Source organism: Heterodontus francisci, chromosome 43 (assembly GCF_036365525.1).
Source record: "Heterodontus francisci isolate sHetFra1 chromosome 43, sHetFra1.hap1, whole genome shotgun sequence".
In the NCBI taxonomy this organism is placed as follows: domain Eukaryota; kingdom Metazoa; phylum Chordata; class Chondrichthyes; order Heterodontiformes; family Heterodontidae; genus Heterodontus; species Heterodontus francisci.
In genome coordinates this window covers 18,738,791-18,755,668 of record NC_090413.1, presented here as the reverse complement: position 1 = coordinate 18,755,668, position 16,878 = coordinate 18,738,791, and the positions used below count along the sequence as shown (strand labels likewise).

Below are 16,878 nucleotides of genomic sequence, written 5' to 3'. Positions count from 1 at the left end.
TGTCCATTTTGGCAGGTAGAAAAGCATATTGTCTAAATGGTGAGAGATTGCAGAGCTCAGATGCAGAGGGATCTGGGTGTCCTAGTGCATGAATCGCAAAAAGGTTAGTTTGCAGCTACAGCAAGTAATTAGGAAAGCTAAATGAATGTGGTCTATTGTATGGGGAATTGAATACAAAAGTAGGTAGGTTATGCTACAGTTATACAGGGCATTGGTGAGACCACATCTGGAGTACTGTGTACAGTATTGGTCTCCTTATTTAAGGACATAAATGAGTTGGAGGCAGTTCAGAGAAGGTTTACTGGACTAATACCTGGAATGGGTGTGTTGTCTTATGAGGAAAGGTTGAACAGGCTAGGCTTGTATCTGCTAGAGTTTAGAAGAGTAAAAGGCGACTTGATTGAAACATTTTCGTTTTATTCATTCATGGGATGTGGTCGTCGCTGACTAGGCCAGCATTTATTACCCATCCCTAATTGCCCTTGAGAAGATACAAGATCCTGCGGGGTCTTGACAAGGTGGATGTGGAAAGGATGTTTCCTCTTATGGGAGAATCTAGAACTAGGGGTCAATGTTAAAAAATAAGGGATCACCCCATTTAAGAGAGGAGAATTTTTTTCTATGAGGGTTATCAGTCTTTGGAACTTTCTTCCTCAAAAGCAGTGGAAACTGAGTCTTTGAATATTTTTAACGCAGAGGTAGATTCTTTATAAGCAAAAGGGTTATCGGGGGTAGGTAGGAATGTGGAGTTGAGGTTACGATCAGATCAGTCATGATCTTGTTGAATGGCAGAACAGGCTTGAGGGGCCGAGTGGCCTACTCCTGCTCTTAATTCGTATGTTCGTATGTATGTACATTTGTATGAACACTGAAAGTTAGCATGCAGGTACATCAAGCAATTAGGAAGGCAAATAGCATGTTGGCCTTAATTGCAAGCGGATTGGAGTACAATAATAGAGGTCTTGCTACAATTGTACAGGGCTTTGGTGAGACCACATCTGGAGTGCTGTGTGGTTATAGTCTCCATATTTAAGGAAGGATATACTTGCTTTGGAGGCAGTACAGTGAAGGTTAACTAGATTGGTCACTGAGATGAGAGGCTTGTTCAATGATGAGAGACTGAGTAAATTGGGACTAAATTCTCCCTGGAATTTAGAAGAATGAGAGATAATTTCATTGAAGCATACAAGATTCTGAAGGCGCATGACACAGTAGACAGAGAATGGTTCCCCTGGCTGTGGAATCTCGAGCACAGGGACATAGTCTCAAGATAATAAGACAATCATTTAGGATTGAGACAGGGAGAAATTTCTTCAACTCTAAGGTTGTGAATCTTTGGAATTCTCTACCCCCAGAGAGTTGTAGATGCTCCATCGTTGAATGTATTTAAGACTGCGATAGACAAGATTTTTGGTCTCTCAAGGAATCAATCGACATTGGAAGCAAGCGGGAAAGTGCAGTTGAAACCGAAGATCAGCCATGTTGCATAGCGGAGCAGGCTCAATGGGCCACATGGCCTAGTCCTGCTCCTATTTCTTATGTTCCAGCTCACCGCAACAGCATACTTCTTTGTACATGATTCCAGGCTTTCTGGTCATTATCATATTGCTGTTTGTGGAATCTTGCTGTGCAGATTTTCAGGTGTGATTTCCACATTACAAAAGTAAACATAACGAGAGCTGTGTGTGAAGAACTTCCTGGAATCCAGTCCTAAATTTTCTTGCACCAGTTTGCCCCTGTGCTGTTTTTCTTATATGCTGAACTTGAGAGTATTTTGTGCAGGAACAGGAATTGGCCATTCAGCCCCTCAAGCCTGTTTAGTCCTAGCAATACATAATTTTGTTTGATTCATCTTTTGTATACTCTTTACTAATTTATCTAATCTGGTCATTCCTGCTCCCTTACCTCCTGTTAAGGCTAAAGACCCAAGTTTTTCCAATCTTTCCTCAAGAGAAAGATAAGGATGTTCTATGATCACCAAGCTTGCGCATCCAGTATCTGAATTCATCCACCTTAGCTTTTAACTCAGGCAGAAGAGCTTTATTTTAACATCTCACGTCAATCTTTCTCCAGCACAAAAAGACTTGAAACAACTTGTATTTATGTAGTGTCTTTCACAACTTCAGGATGTCTGAAGGCACTTTACAGCCAATGCAGTACTTTCTTTTTTGGAGTATAATCACAGTTGTAATGTAGTAAACGTGAGTCAATTTGTGTACAGCAAGGTCCCACAAACACAGATGACATCCTTCTTAAATAGTTGACTTTACGTAGAAAACAGAAAACAAAAGGAGGTAATGTTAACCAAGAAACCATCACAGTAATGCAGATGCTGCTAATGTAGTGAAAACTACTGCTGGGAAAGTTTAAAAAAAAAACACATTTTGTTTACCAGTTCTTCCTCTATCCCTTTATTATGAATGAATAGCAATCAATATAATCTCCATTTTATACATTACATTCCAACCTGTAAGACATTCAGTACAGAGTTAGCAGGCACTTCACTGAATTCTAAACATCTTTACCCGCTCCCCAGCCCCTCACCAAAGTCACAGAGTTGAAAATAACAGGTATTGTACAGCAATTTGTGCAAAACGCAGGAACAAGTGTACAACATCCACAGTAAACACAGCCCTGTAACCTCAGCTCATGTCAAGCCCCCAGGATTGGTACCGACATACTGCTGTACAAGGCTGTAATAACTGCCCAAGTTATAGTGTTTAGGATGGTCTCTAATTCAGTTACAAATAGTTAGTGTGGGCTCCTCCATAAACAAGGACAGGGATGAAGAGCCAGGAAGAATTTAGTCTATTCTGCTGCTTTCTCAACAAGTCTGAAACAATTAAAGCTCACACACAAATCTTTGGGCCATGCTCAGCTGGATCTTTGTGCAGCAATGCACTCATTGCCCTCCTCGCCACAGTAACTATTGAAGGTGGCAGGTTAGCCAAGTGAGAGCTATCTATTTCAAATGATGTCTGAAAAGGAAAGCAGATGGGCCAAGGCACCTCATTCCCTTTACTGAATGAATCAAGAGCAATGTTGGGAGAGTCCCTCATTGGACAGCTCATCAGGGAATGGGAAGGGTGCTCCTCCCCCTACAAGGCAAAATCTTTACCAACACCTTAGACCTGACCTGCAAAGGGATCCACCACTCAGCAGGTCAGGGCAGTACTTGTAATACCACCTAGTGTACTGTCAGTGTGTGGTCACGGCACTCATACTGGGGGTCAGCAGATCCTCGGCTGGACTACATCAACTGAATGGCTGGTCCATTCTAATATGGTCAGGTTTCACTTTGCTGTGATTCCAGTTAGGCTGAAGAGGAAGGAAGGAACAAATCATCCTGCACTGCTCTCAAAAAGAACATTGGGAACTGCCACACTCTGGGAGGATCACCTGAAACACACCCACCCCCTCTCCCCACCCCTCCCTTCAATTGGGCAATTACAATCAATGCAGAGGGATTAACCATTATAGGTTTGCAATTAAAATAAAAACAGCACTGCATTGTTATTGTCTGACCATGAGCACATTAAGAGTTGGAGAAGTTTCAATCTGACCTCGTTCACTCATTAAATTATTTTTATAAACAAACCAAATCCTAGTAAAGGATCCCCCATCGTCTGCTCAGTAAACAGTTAATGTAGTGCTTTCCCCTACTACAGAAATGCTAAGTGTAACCTCACACACAATACATGTTTGAAATTTTCTCCCTAAATACATGAAGCCTACTGAACCAGACCCTGCCTCCTGCTGGCCAGACCCCATCCTTTACTGAAGCAAATCCTGTCCATCTACAAGTCAGGCCCCACCCTCAATGGTTCCAGACTCCCCCACCTGCTGACTGGGCCTCGCTTCCTCCAATCCATTTCACCATTTCTTCCCCATCTAACACAGTTGCTAGGAATTCTCTGTGCATGCGCTGGCTACTGAATGACATGAGCTCCTGACTATCAAAATTAATGGTGGCAAATACAGAAAACGTGAAGACTGGAAATCTGAAAAGTGCAGTAAACACAACAGGTTGGTCTGCATCTGGAGGGGAGGATGGGTCAACATTTCAAGTGGAAAGCTGCCTCAGTTCTGATCAGAGGTTCTCCCTGCAACCTTAAGCTTACAGTCCCTATCAGACACTAAGAGGTCTGTTGCTGTACCCAGACTCCGAGCCTCACTGCACAGGGGTGTTGCTATTTTGACTGAAAACAGAGAATATTGGAAATAGCTGAGAGGTCCACCTGTGCCTGGAGAAAGTAAAAGAGGAGGCCAACAGTTTAGGTGCCAACCCATCAGCAGTGCTGGCTCAGAGGGAGTCTATAGTTGAAACATTAGCCTCCTATTTCTCTTACAGATGCTTTATAAAACACTGCTTTGACCTCAGCTGGAGTATTGTGCCCAATTCTGGGCACCACATTTTAGGAAGGATGTCAAGACCTTGGGGAGGGTGCAGCGGAGATTTGCTAGGATGGTGCCAGCATTGAAGGAATTCATGTTATGTAGAGAGAACAAAGAACAAAGATAATTACAGCACAGGAACAGGCCCTTCGGCCCTCCAAGCCTGCGCCGATCCAGATCCAGAGGCTAGAGAAACTAGAGTTATTCTCCTTACAGCAGGAAAGGTTAAGGGGAGATTCAATAGCGCTGTTCAAAATGATGAATGGTTTTGATAGAGTAAATAAAGAGAAACTGTTTCCACTGGCAGGAGGATCAGTAACCAGAGGACATAGATTTAAAGATAATTGGCAAAAATGCTCGCGGGGAATTTTTTTTTAAAAAAGAACTCAGCGAGTTATTATGGTCTGAAATGCAGTGCCTGAAAAGCACGGTGAAAGCAAATTCAACAGTAACTTTTAAAAGGGAATTGGATATATAATTGGAATGGAAAAACCTGCAGGGCTGTGGGGAAGAGCAGGGAAGTAGGAACTAATTCAATCGTTCTTTCAAAGAACAAGCAAAGGCATGAGGACTGAATAGCCTCCTTCTATGTTGCATGATTCTATGCTGAAAGACTTGCGTATGTCCAGCATTTTCTTTTTATTTCAGATTTGCAGCATTCATCAAATTTTGCTTCTTTTTTTCTCCGTTTGACAAACATTGTACATCTGCAAATGTTATTCCTGGTGGGGACTGACTACGAGGATCACTCCGCTTGTTGCCTTGCGGGAGAGCCAGCAGCTCTAACCAGCTGCTATAAGTTCAGTACCAGAGAACCAGGAGGCCACTGAGATGCCAGGAAATGCAATGGTACACTCTTCATTCAGAGCAGACATCCTTCAAGGAACTGCAGCATGAAAGGTTGTTAGATTTCCTCATGGGGCCACAGCAAGTTCCCTCCACCCACCCCACCCAGAGTGTGCCCATCAACCTGGGCCAGTGGGCATAGATCCAGCAGAGCATTCTTGTATTTAAACTTCTTCCAGAGGACACAAGAATCACTTCCTGCGATACTGCAGTAAACCAAAAACCAAACCACGCAGATGCGGTTTGATACCATCTCCAACATCTGGATTGTTATTCCCTCACAGTCCCATTGGCAGTCCAACCAATATATATGTGTAGAATATACACACATACATATCTTCATACATATATGTGCATATTCTGAGGCACTGTCCCCCTACCCAAAACAGTGCAATGTCTGTCAATATACATTGCAATGCCAAATTAAAGCTTTTTGAATAAATATACCCTGCTGCAATTTAGTGTGCTATCTTTTAAGGCTTCATAAATATATTGTATAATAATCTGGGCCATTTTGCAAGGGGTTCTACATACGAAGCAGAGTTGGGAGTTGTAGCAGAAACTTCATAAGTTCCCCAACGCTTGCACTGTTTGTGAGATGGATTCTTTATCCAAGGAGGAAATGAACAGTTGGAAAGCAACGAGAGGTCAGCTAAATTTTCATCTGATTGCAATCAGATTGCGTTACGGCTCAGCCTCGGTCTTGCTTCTTTCCCCTCCTACTCCTTTCAAGTTTTAATGAAGCTGTTGTCTCTTTGTGGTCTTATTTGGCACTTGTGCATCTCAGCAGTGGCCAAAGGACAGCAGGATTCCTGAATAATTGGGGGGGGGGGGGGGAGGGGGGGGGGTGTGACAAAAAGCCAGTCATCACTAACTCGCTGGGCTTGTGTATGAATAATGGTCAGCTGGCCAAGGTACCAGAGGGCTGGCAGCTGATGGGACTCTATCCTCATGGGCCAGGGCCTTGGAAGGAGAGGGGGGAAAAAAAAAAATCAAGAAAAATCAAAACCATTTTGCTCAGAAGCAGATTGAAGATCAGAACACCCCTTACTGGGGCAGTCAGTGTAATGTGAATCTGGGAGTCTAATATTAAATTCTGCACTTTTACATCCCTAAATCAGTGGTTTCCAGAAATCCATAACCTTTGGCCTGGCATTGTAAAGCACTGCCAAGCCCCCAGACTGAGAGCAAGTCCTGATTAAACTCTCAGTCCCATGCTCTTAATAATACAATGCAATTCATTTGAACACAATTTTGATTTGTTGAGATCAAATTACATTACAATATAATCAGAAGTCTTCATAATTAGACAAGATCACGTCACTAGTAGCAGTCCATTGACAATTTCAAAATGACAATTAGCCACAAGCAAAAAACATAAGTAGAGAGACTAGAACTACCGTCACCTCCAGCAATTACACAAAATGGACAGCACGCGGCCAGTGTCAATGCAGGGCTGCCATATTCTCTCGTTTCTTCCACACAGCCCCACTTCATTAGTGTAGAGCTCCAAGGCAAACAATTGTGAAGAATAGTCCTTTGCCTTAAAGCAGTCAGCCTTCTACATCAGATTAAAACTAGGAGGTGTCATGTGCAGACTGTTCCTAACATTGAACGCGTTACTGGGTGCAACATCCGGGAGGAAGTTCATTTGAAGCTGAATTATAGACTCTATTCTTTGCTGCCATTTCCCCTGGTAAATATTTTTCTTTAAATATTAAAATATATGTAGCTAAATTCCATTGAGTGCATACCAGTGGCACCCCTGAGTTTGCAGCATCAGTGGCCCAATCCTGGTCGATCACTAACTCCCATTCAACACTAGCCCTAGGATCAGTTTGACTTCCCTCTAGCACTGTGGACTAGCATACATGTACATCCTTACAGCACACAACTCCATCCAATAAACAAGAAGCCAGAAAGTAGGACAGATTATTCAAATCCATGTCAATAGCTGGGCCAGAAACTCACAAAAATAAAATCTAATTAATTAGAGTAGCAGAATTAGATCCCAAAGTGCTGGTAAACTCAATCACACCTGATTCTATCTCCCACATTGGGCAATTGACAAGAGTGCCAGTGGATATGGAATCCCATAGGACAGGATTGGGTGAATAATATTTTGTACTACAATCATTTGACCATTGAACTGTGACATCATACCATAATCAGAAATTATTTCATACTATTCAATTGGGTGGAGGTCAGTCTCTCCCCACAGATATTGGGGGGGTGGGGGATGGTAGAAAAGAGGAAAAAGGAGAGAACAAATATAACCCTGGCAACGCAAGGAGAAAAAGTGACATCGTTTGGCAATCTGTCAACAGGGGCTGGAATGCAAGATTGAGACAGAATGTCTCCTGCACAGTACGCGCTCCGTGGGAATTTTCTAGCATGTGTCTTTCAATTTCCCGGTGTATATGGTCTTCTGTAGATTTTGCCTTTGTCCAGCTCCATACCCAAGGTTGAGGGACATGGAGGCCCCGTCAGGAGTTCCAGGGGTGGGAAGAGACTGGCTGCAGAGGGCATCACAGGTGCTAACGGGTTAATTGGTCTTTCACATCCAACAGCCACGAAAATATGAGTATTTCTTGGACACACATGGTGCGATTAAGAAGCCACGACTGTTTACTGTAGACTGCGAGGGAGGATATGGCTCCAATCCAAACACTGCAGTCTTTATCGTCTGAATCTTTGCAGCTATGTGTGAGAGAGAGGGAGAGAGCGAGAGAAAGAGAAGGGGTGCGTGAGAGAGAGAGAAGGGGCGAAAGAAAAAAGGAGGGGTGAGAGAGAGTGGGAGAATGAAGGGACAAGAGTGAGAGTAGTGAGGGCGGGCAAGAAGGAGAGAGGGTGAGAGACACAAAAGGACAAGATACAAGGGGAGAAGAGAGAGGGTAAAGGGAAAAAGAGAGAATGTTATTTTAGTACAACACCAAACCCATCTTCATAGTGACCAAAACAAAAACTAATATCGTTTACCTATCCAACAAAACAGACACTGAATAACAGAACATTCAGAGAAAATGCTATAAACTAGGTACACTGTGCACTCATTTATGGAAGGGATGTACTCCCCATAAACAGCTTTAAACAATGTTACAGAATAAGGAAATAGTACAAATTGACAAAGGAGTATGTACACAGAGGGTTGGGCAACTAGTCTCAGCACCCCCAGTGTGTATGTGGGCAGTACAGGCTCAGTGGCAGTGCCATTAGTGACTCAATGCACTTGCAACACTCACTGTCTGAGTTCATGCTGAAAGGTCCTTGCATGATTCACTGGAGGACTCCCAATACCCAAGGAACTGTACTCTAACAATTCAACACTTTCAGGAAGAGGAGGGGGGGGGGGGAAATGAATAGAATTACTGATTTGCTACAGCACAGGAGGAGGAGGCCATTTGGCCCGTCATATCTGCGCTGGCTCTCCGAAGGAGAAATTTACCTAGAGCCACTCCCCCGCCTTCTCCCCATAGACCCGCATATTCTTCCTTTTCAGACAAGAATCAATTCCCAAATAAATGCCTTGATTGAATCTGCCTCCATCAACCTCTCAGCAGCGCACTGCAGATCCCAACCACTTGCTGTGTGAAAAAGTTGTCCTCGTGTCACCATTGCTTCTTTTGCCAATTAGCTTAAATCTGTGCCCTCTTGTTAAACTAAAAGAAAAAAAGCATTGGAACTACGATGTACAACCTGTGCCAAGTTCCACTTGCCCAATAGCCAAGAGGGCAGGACTGCTCATTTATAGCATATTTAAAATTCCAGCGAGCAGAACATATGCTTCCTATTTATCAATTGGTGACTTCCTCCACAGCATTAGAAAACAGACGGATGCAGAATCAGATGGATGGGTTCAAGCTACCAGCTACATGATTCCCCATGGCATTGCTCATGTATAGTCTGTAGCACAATGGTGATGTATTGTTGTGATCCTGTTTTCTCTCTTTCAAGCACTCCCTGTGGGTACCCGTAGCTGCTTTTAAATTCAGATCAATCAGCAAGCAGTATTATTGCTTGCAAAGTCAGGCTCAAGATCAATAAAGAAAAAACATTTGCATTTCTCTAAACCCTTTCAGGACTTCCCAAAGTGCTTTACAGCCAATGAAGTAGATTTGCAGCGTTGTAATGTGGGAAACACAACAGCCAATTTATGCACAGCAAGCTGATAATGATCAGTTAATCTGTCTTTGCGCTGTTAGTTGAGGGACAGATATTGGCCAAGATATCAAGGAGAATGTCACTTCTCGTCTTTGATTTTTTACGTCCATCTGAGAGGGTAAATGGGGCCTCAGGTTTAATGTCTCACCTGAAAGACAGCACCTCCGTCATTGCAACATTCCCTCAGTACTGCACTAAAGCGTCAGTCTAGATTTGGTGCTCAAGTTCCCCTGGAGTGGGACTTGAACTCCCAGCCTTCTGTTCTAGAGGCAAGAATTGCTATCCACTGAACCACAGCTAACTGGCTTTTTTTTTTGAGACTCCTTTACATTTATAACAAATTGCATAGTGGGACAGACATAGATTAAATACAGACTTTTACATACAGATGACTGCTGTGCTGTTGTACCCATCCTGTTCTGAATAAAGCAGCACAAAGTGTGTCATCTTACCTCATCATCTACCAGCTTCCTCTTGTATAATGCTTCTTTAGCCAAATCCTGTCCAGAAAAGAAGAAAACCGTTCAGAGGTGTGGAAGGAAAGCTTGGGGCAAAACCATGCTTCCCGCACTGTGTTGTCTACCTCAGTAATTACACCTTCGCAGAAATGGTCCACTCCATTTTACTTCCTCCCTAATACTGAGACGAACTATTAATCTTAGAAGGAGACAGAGGTGGAAAGGTTTTGGGAGGCGATTTCAGAGCGTTGGGCTTAGGCAACTGTAGGCACAGCCACCAATAGGGGAGCAGTGGAAATCGGGGGAATGCAAATGATCAGAATTGGTGGAGTGCAGAGATCTCGGAGGGTTAAAAGGCTGGAGTGGTAAGATAGGGGCTAGGTCATGGAGGAATTTAAAAACAAGGATGAGCATTTTAAAATTGAGGCACTGTCAGACTGGGAGCAAATGTTGGCCAGTGAGCACAGGGTGACTGGTGAATGGGACTTGGTACAAGTTAGGAGATGGGAAGTAGAATTTTGGATGACTCAAAGAGCTTTATAGTCAATGGGGCCCCGAAGTTACAGTAGCACGTCTACAGGCTCCTCTCAATGACTCTGCTATACTTATCTGGGGTGCATTCATCCTACAAGTTTTCCTCTGGGGCAGAACCCTAAACAAATGTATCCCAGGAAAAAAAAAGGTATTTTATGCAATAGGAGACTGCGCACTCTGTCCTCTGCTCATTCCCCAGCTACAATGACCAGAGATTCTTATTACTTACTCGATTTCCTTCGGTACCTAGTCGTTTAGCTGCATCTGTGTAATAGCGTAAATATTTTTCCAGTACTGTTATGTATTCTGTGATTAAAAAAACACAATGGTTAAGCATAATTAAGGAAGGAGCCGAACGGGGGCCCAACCACAGACCCAAACAACTGCAGTATCTGGCACAAAAGTCTTCAAAATCACAATTTCTGTTGTTGACTTATTGCTTTAAGCACCCTCAACCATATAAGCCATAATCCCAAACCACCCCTAATGATACTCCTCTTAACACTGGACTAAGCAGTTCGAATATTTCAGCACTTCTTGTCCTAGTTACACCATAGATATCGAGCAACAATCAATAAAGTGGACTCTAGCAAAACATTGCGTAACCTAACCACATCTTAGCCTACACAGACACAAAAAAACCAGGGAAGCAGTCGTAACTGGGAATGACATTATAAGAAAGATTCTGAAATTCTGTTGTACCTACAACAACTTGCATCTGTATAGCCCCTTCACAGCAGTTATCAGATAAAATCTGACATGCACCCCATAAGGAGGTACAAGGACCAAAAGCTTTTTTCTCTATTTATATAAATGTTTTAAAACATAACTCTGCCTGGAAACAACTGATACAAACTATTGTCAAGCTTTGCTGCTCAAATAAGACCAACCAATTTGAGACTCTACCCATCCAACACAGAGCCAGTGATACAACGAACCCTGGGCAATGCTCCATCAGTTAGTTATGCAGCTGGGTCCAGTCCCAATTGTGAAAAAGAAAAAGAGAAAAAGAAAAAAGGCAGTAAAAAATTCTATAAGCACCTTTCACAGTCTCAGGATGTCCCAATGCACTTTACTTCTGATGAAGTGCTTTTGAAATGAATTCACCATTGTAATGTAGTAAACACAGCAGCTAATTTGCACACAGCAAGCTCCATACACAGCAATGTGATAATAACCAGGTAATCTGTTGGCAGTCATGTTGGTTGAGGGATAAATATTGGCCAGGACACCTGTGGTCGGGTGGGTAGTGGGGGACGGCGGGGAACTCTTCTGCTCTTTGAATGGTGCTATGGGATGTCGAGGGGGTAGGTAGGATCTCAGCTTAACATCCCAACTAAAGAAATGAGCGTCTGACAGTGCAGCACTCGCTCAGTTACACACTGGTGTTTCAACCTAGACTCAAGTCTCTGGAGTAGGGCTTGAGCCCATCTGACTCAGAGGGGAAAGTGCTATCCACCAAGCTACAGCTGACACCTGACGAGGGTTTATACTTTCAGGCATTGGGTAATGCTGTACCAGCTCCCCTTAAGAACATAAACAGTAGCAGGAGCAGAGATAGGCCACACAGGTCCTCGAGCCTGTTCCACCATTCAATAAAATCATGGCTGATCTTCTACCCCAGCCAAACCTTCCCGCACTTTGCCCATATCCCTTAATATCCAAAAATCTGTCGATCTCAATCTTCAATATACTCAACTATTGAGCATCCACAACTCTCTGCAGTGAAGAATTCCGAAGATCCACAACCCCTTGAGTGAAGAAATTTCTCTTTATCTCAGTCCTAAATGGACAACTACGTATTCTGAGACTGAGGCTCCTAGTTCTGGACTGCCTGGAAGGGGAAGCATTCACCCAGCATCTATCCTGTCAAGTCCCTTAAAGGTTTGTGTGTGTTTCAATGAGATCACCTCTCATTCTTATAAACTGTAGGCAATACAGGCCTAGTCTATTCAATCTCTCCTCAGACAATTCCCTTATCGCAGGAATCAGTCTAGTGAACCTTCGTTGCACTCCCTCTAAGGCAAGTATATCCTTCCTTAGGTAAGGAGAAAAAAAAACTGTACACAGAACTCTAGGTGTGGTCTCACCACAGCCCTATTTAATTGCAATAAGACTTCTTTACTCTTTATATGCCAATCTCTTTCTAGTAAAGGCTAACATACCATTTGCTTTCCTAATTGCTTGCTGCACCTGCATGTTAACTTTCTATGATTCATGTATAAGAACACCCAGATCTTTCAGAATACCAACATTCCCAGATTCTCCATTTAAAAAATATTGTTTTTCTATTTTTCCTACCAAAGTGTGTATACCTGCTTAAATCCTTTTGCAGCGTCTTTGCATTCTCCTCGTGGCTCACTTTCCCACCAAACTTTGTATAGTCAGCAAACTTGGATAGATGAGGGGATTGAGCGTTATTTAAGTCATCGATATATATATTATAAATAGCTGAGGGCCAAGCACATTTCCTTACTGTACCCTACTAGCTATAGCCTGCCAAATGAAAAATGTTCTATTCATTTCTACTCCCAGTTTTTTGTCCATTAACCAAACCTCACTCGATGCTAATATATTACCCCAAATCCTATGAGCACTAATTTTGTGCAATACCCTCTTGTGCAGTACTTTATTGAAGGCCTTTTAAAATCCAAATACACTACATCCACTGATTCCACATTATCCACCCTACCAGTTACACCCTCAAAAAACCCCAACAGATTTGTCAAACATGATTTCCTGTTCACAAATCCATGTTGACTCAGGCCAATCATATTAGGATTTTCTGAGTGCCCTGTTAAGTGCCACATTCCTAATAATAGGTCATAACATTTTCTTTATTACTGATGTCAGGATAACTGGCCTATAGTTCCCCACTTTCTCTCTCCCTCCTTTCTTGAATAGTGGGGTTATACTTGCATAGTGGGGTTACATAGTCCAGAATTTTATCCCCATTAAAATGGGGAGTCACTGGGATTCAGGAAGCCCCTCTCAGTAATCTGACCACAACCTGTTAAAATACTCCCAATAGAAAGTATGCCCTTCTATCACTTGCAGGTGATACAGAAAGGTTTCTGAGACGCGATAAAAATGCAGCTGCAATCAGATATTTAACATGGGCCTATTCTGTATGGCTTTCCCATGCGGAAATTCACTCTCTCCTTCTCCCCGTGGGGTTTCACCCTTCCTGCAACCTCCGGTAGTCCTGTTAATGACCATCATGCTGTAATTGAAAAAGACAATTTTTTTTTTTGAAATACAAAACTTTTTAATCTCCTTCAGTGGAATCTGATGCCTCACCTTTCAGAACTCCAGGGTCTCTGCGTTCCAGCTGTGATTTCTGCCACTGGATCCGCTGTGCGAGCTCCCGGTGCTGATCCAGGAGCTCCTTTGGAGGAACTTTGTGCTCCTGTTTATACACATGGATCTGTAGACATGATTGCAACAGTACTAAATCCATTCTCACAGGACTTGGCTACCCCAAAACACACATTCCACAATCAGTGCAAGTTCACACAACCCACTGATACCATAGTGTTCACACTGTGCATCAAAACCTTTACCTTACTTTGGACTTGATGTCCGAGTTAATTCGGCCAAGAGAAGCAGCAATTATTCAATTAGCATGCACGCACAGTACATGTGCTGCCTACAATGTATCCAAGTATTTACACGCACAAAGATCACAGCAAGCATTTTTAAATTCATCATCTGGTAACTTAATTTCCTGCAATATTTTAACATTTTATTAATGTGGATATGTCAAGAACGAATTGCAGGGGGACTATACACAACCAGCCTACCTCATTCTTACAGATCGGATGAGCACAGCACCCCTTACCGGAAACAGATCATTGCCTTTGATAAATTTAACCTGATAAATTTAACATTGCTTTTCACACTGGTAAGCACTTGCTGAAAGAGTTTATCCAAATGGAGCAGCCACACAAATAACCAGCTTGTGGAACCCATTCACAAAATCCAGACAACACAGGAGTGCAGGACAAGAAGGAACCTTTCCTTTGCCCCACCAATTTACTCCCCTCCTTTCTTGAAGGTGCTGCTTCATATGCTGGAGTATAGTTCCATAGGCCAGGGAGTACTCAGGTATCCAGTACTCAGTACTTAGGGCGGCACAGTGGCGCAGTGGTTAGCACCGCAGCCTCACAGCTCCAGCGACCCGGGTTCAATTCTGGGTACTGCCTGTGTGGAGTTTGCAAGTTCTCCCTGTGTCTGCGTGGGTTTCCTCCGGGTGCTCCGGTTTCCTCCCACATGCCAAAGACTTGCAGGTTGATAGGTAAATTGGCCATTATAAATTGCCCCTAGTATAGGTAGGTGCGAGTATATACGGCAGCGAGGCCTGGACAACGTATGTCAGCCAAGAGCGACGTCTCAATTCATTCCATCTTCGCTGCCTTCGGAGAATACTTGGCATCAGGTGGCAGGACTATATCTCCAACACAGAAGTCCTTGAAGCGGCCAACACCCCCAGCTTATACACACTACTGAGTCAGCGGCGCTTGAGATGGCTTGGCCATGTGAGCCGCATGGAAGATGGCAGGATCCCCAAAGACACATTGTACAGCGAGCTCGCCACTGGTATCAGACCCACCGGCCGTCCATGTCTCCGTTATAAAGACGTCTGCAAACGCGACATGAAATCGTGTGACATTGATCACAAGTCGTGGGAGTCAGTTGCCAGCATTCGCCAGAGCTGGCGGGCAGCCATAAAGACAGGGCTAAATTGTGGCGAGTCGAAGAGACTTAGTAGTTGGCAGGAAAAAAGACAGAGGCGCAAGGGGAGAGCCAACTGTGCCCCAACAAACAAATTTCTCTGCAGCACCTGTGGAAGAGCCTGTCACTCCAGAATTGGCCTTTATAGCCACTCCAGGCGCTGCTTCACAAACCACTGACCACCTCCAGGCGCGTATCCATTGTCTCTCGAGATAAGGAGGCCCAAAAGAATAGGTAGGTGGTAGGGGAATATAGGGACAGGTGGGGATGTGGTAGGAATATGGGATTAGTGTAGGATTAGTATAAATGGGTGGTTGATGGTCGGCACAGACTCGGTGGGCCGAAGGGCCTGTTTCAGTGCTGTATCTCTAAACTAAACTAAACTAAACATCTCATGCTAGTGACCATTCTTACGTAAGCCCAGGCACTGGGATCAGTAGCCTATTTGACTACTAGGGGCATGATGGCTTTGCCCAATGTCCCTGCACTGAGCTCTACTGAGCAAGGTCTGCACCTGGAGCATTTCAGCTGTTGGCCAACAGCCCAGCATTGTCATTTTTATTCTCTTCAGGCCCTTTTAGGGTCTAGTCGCATCTTCCTAAACACTCTACCTAACTTTACATTTCCTCCCTCTTTTGCTTCGCTCAGTTCCATCAAAGAGGTTGACTTATCTTCTAGCTTCCAAACCTGATGAAGGGTTTCACCAAAACACAGCTGCGCCCTTTCTCTTTAGACTGACCTTTTCTGTTTTCAAACCAGTTTGGGTTTTATGTTGGTATTGTTTGAGGAAGGAATGTCAGCCCAGATACTGGGAGAACTGTTCTGAATAGAGTCATTACTTTTGAAAAAAAAAGACAGGCAAAGGGTTTTGTGGTATAGCATTAATTGCTTCCAGTTTACAGAATCAATCACTATAGAGATCACAACACCAGTTTTTTTTCTTAAAAAGTCATTCTGAATGGAAAAAGTCATTATCTGCAGAATGCACTTACCTTCCTTTCTATTCGCTCTTTGTCAAAATTCAATATGTTGAAGCTGTGCAGAGAGAAGGTTGATTTGCTGCAAATGACAAAAAGAAACACTTTAATTAGGTTAAAAATAAGAATTTGTAAGTAATTACGTGTGGACGTTGGGAGGTGTGAAGTAAAAGGGAGGGGTGATGCACGTCCTGTGGGGACACACAAAAACTTATAGTCAAGGACAGCATCCGAGGTCAGCTATGGCTCAGTTGGCAGCACTCTGGCCGCTAAATCAGGAGGTTGTGGGTTCAAGTTTCACTTGAGAGTTTTCAGTGCGGGAGTGCTGCACTGTTGGAGGGGCTATTTCTCAAATGCGATGTTAAACCGGTGACCCCATCTACCTGATCAGATCTCATGGCACTATCGAACAGCAGTGTCCTGGCCAATCATTGCTGTTTGTTGGACCTTACTATGCATAAATTGTCTGCTGTATTTCCTACAATAGTGATTACACTCCAAAATCTATTAGGTCATTCCAAGATTGTGAAAGGTGCTATATTAATACAGGTTCTTTCTTTCAGGTTGAGAAGAGGGCGAGGTAAATCAAGAGGTTGTGGCTAGGTGATAACAAGCTTAGGTTTTGAGTAGGGAAGAAAAAAATGCTTCCTTCTTAGATTCTGCCTCAAGAAAATGATCTAAGCTTTAGAGGAGTGACCAACGTTTCCCCTTGAAATGTTTTAATCTCGTTGAGCCACAAGTTAAAGATGCAAGATTTGAACCTCAGTCAGTGC

The 16,878-nt window shown here is 43.4% G+C and overlaps 1 protein-coding gene across 2 annotated transcripts in view; it reads right to left on the bottom strand.

Moving 5' to 3' along the window:
• Positions 1 to 16,878, bottom strand: part of cc2d1a (coiled-coil and C2 domain containing 1A) — an 87,842-nt gene that overhangs the window by 2,321 nt on the left and 68,643 nt on the right. The window contains exons 25-29 of one of the 2 annotated variants that reach the window (XM_068021045.1): positions 16,121 to 16,187; positions 13,695 to 13,821; positions 10,624 to 10,700; positions 9,855 to 9,902; positions 3,422 to 7,941 (exon numbers count right to left, since the gene is read on the bottom strand). In XM_068021045.1, coding sequence (XP_067877146.1) covers positions 7,921 to 7,941; positions 9,855 to 9,902; positions 10,624 to 10,700; positions 13,695 to 13,821; positions 16,121 to 16,187 — 340 coding nt within the window. In that variant the 3' untranslated portion in view covers positions 3,422 to 7,920. Of the gene's footprint in view, positions 1 to 3,421; positions 7,942 to 9,854; positions 9,903 to 10,623; positions 10,701 to 13,694; positions 13,822 to 16,120; positions 16,188 to 16,878 lie in introns of those variants that run through there. The other variant, XM_068021044.1, reaches the window with a different exon arrangement.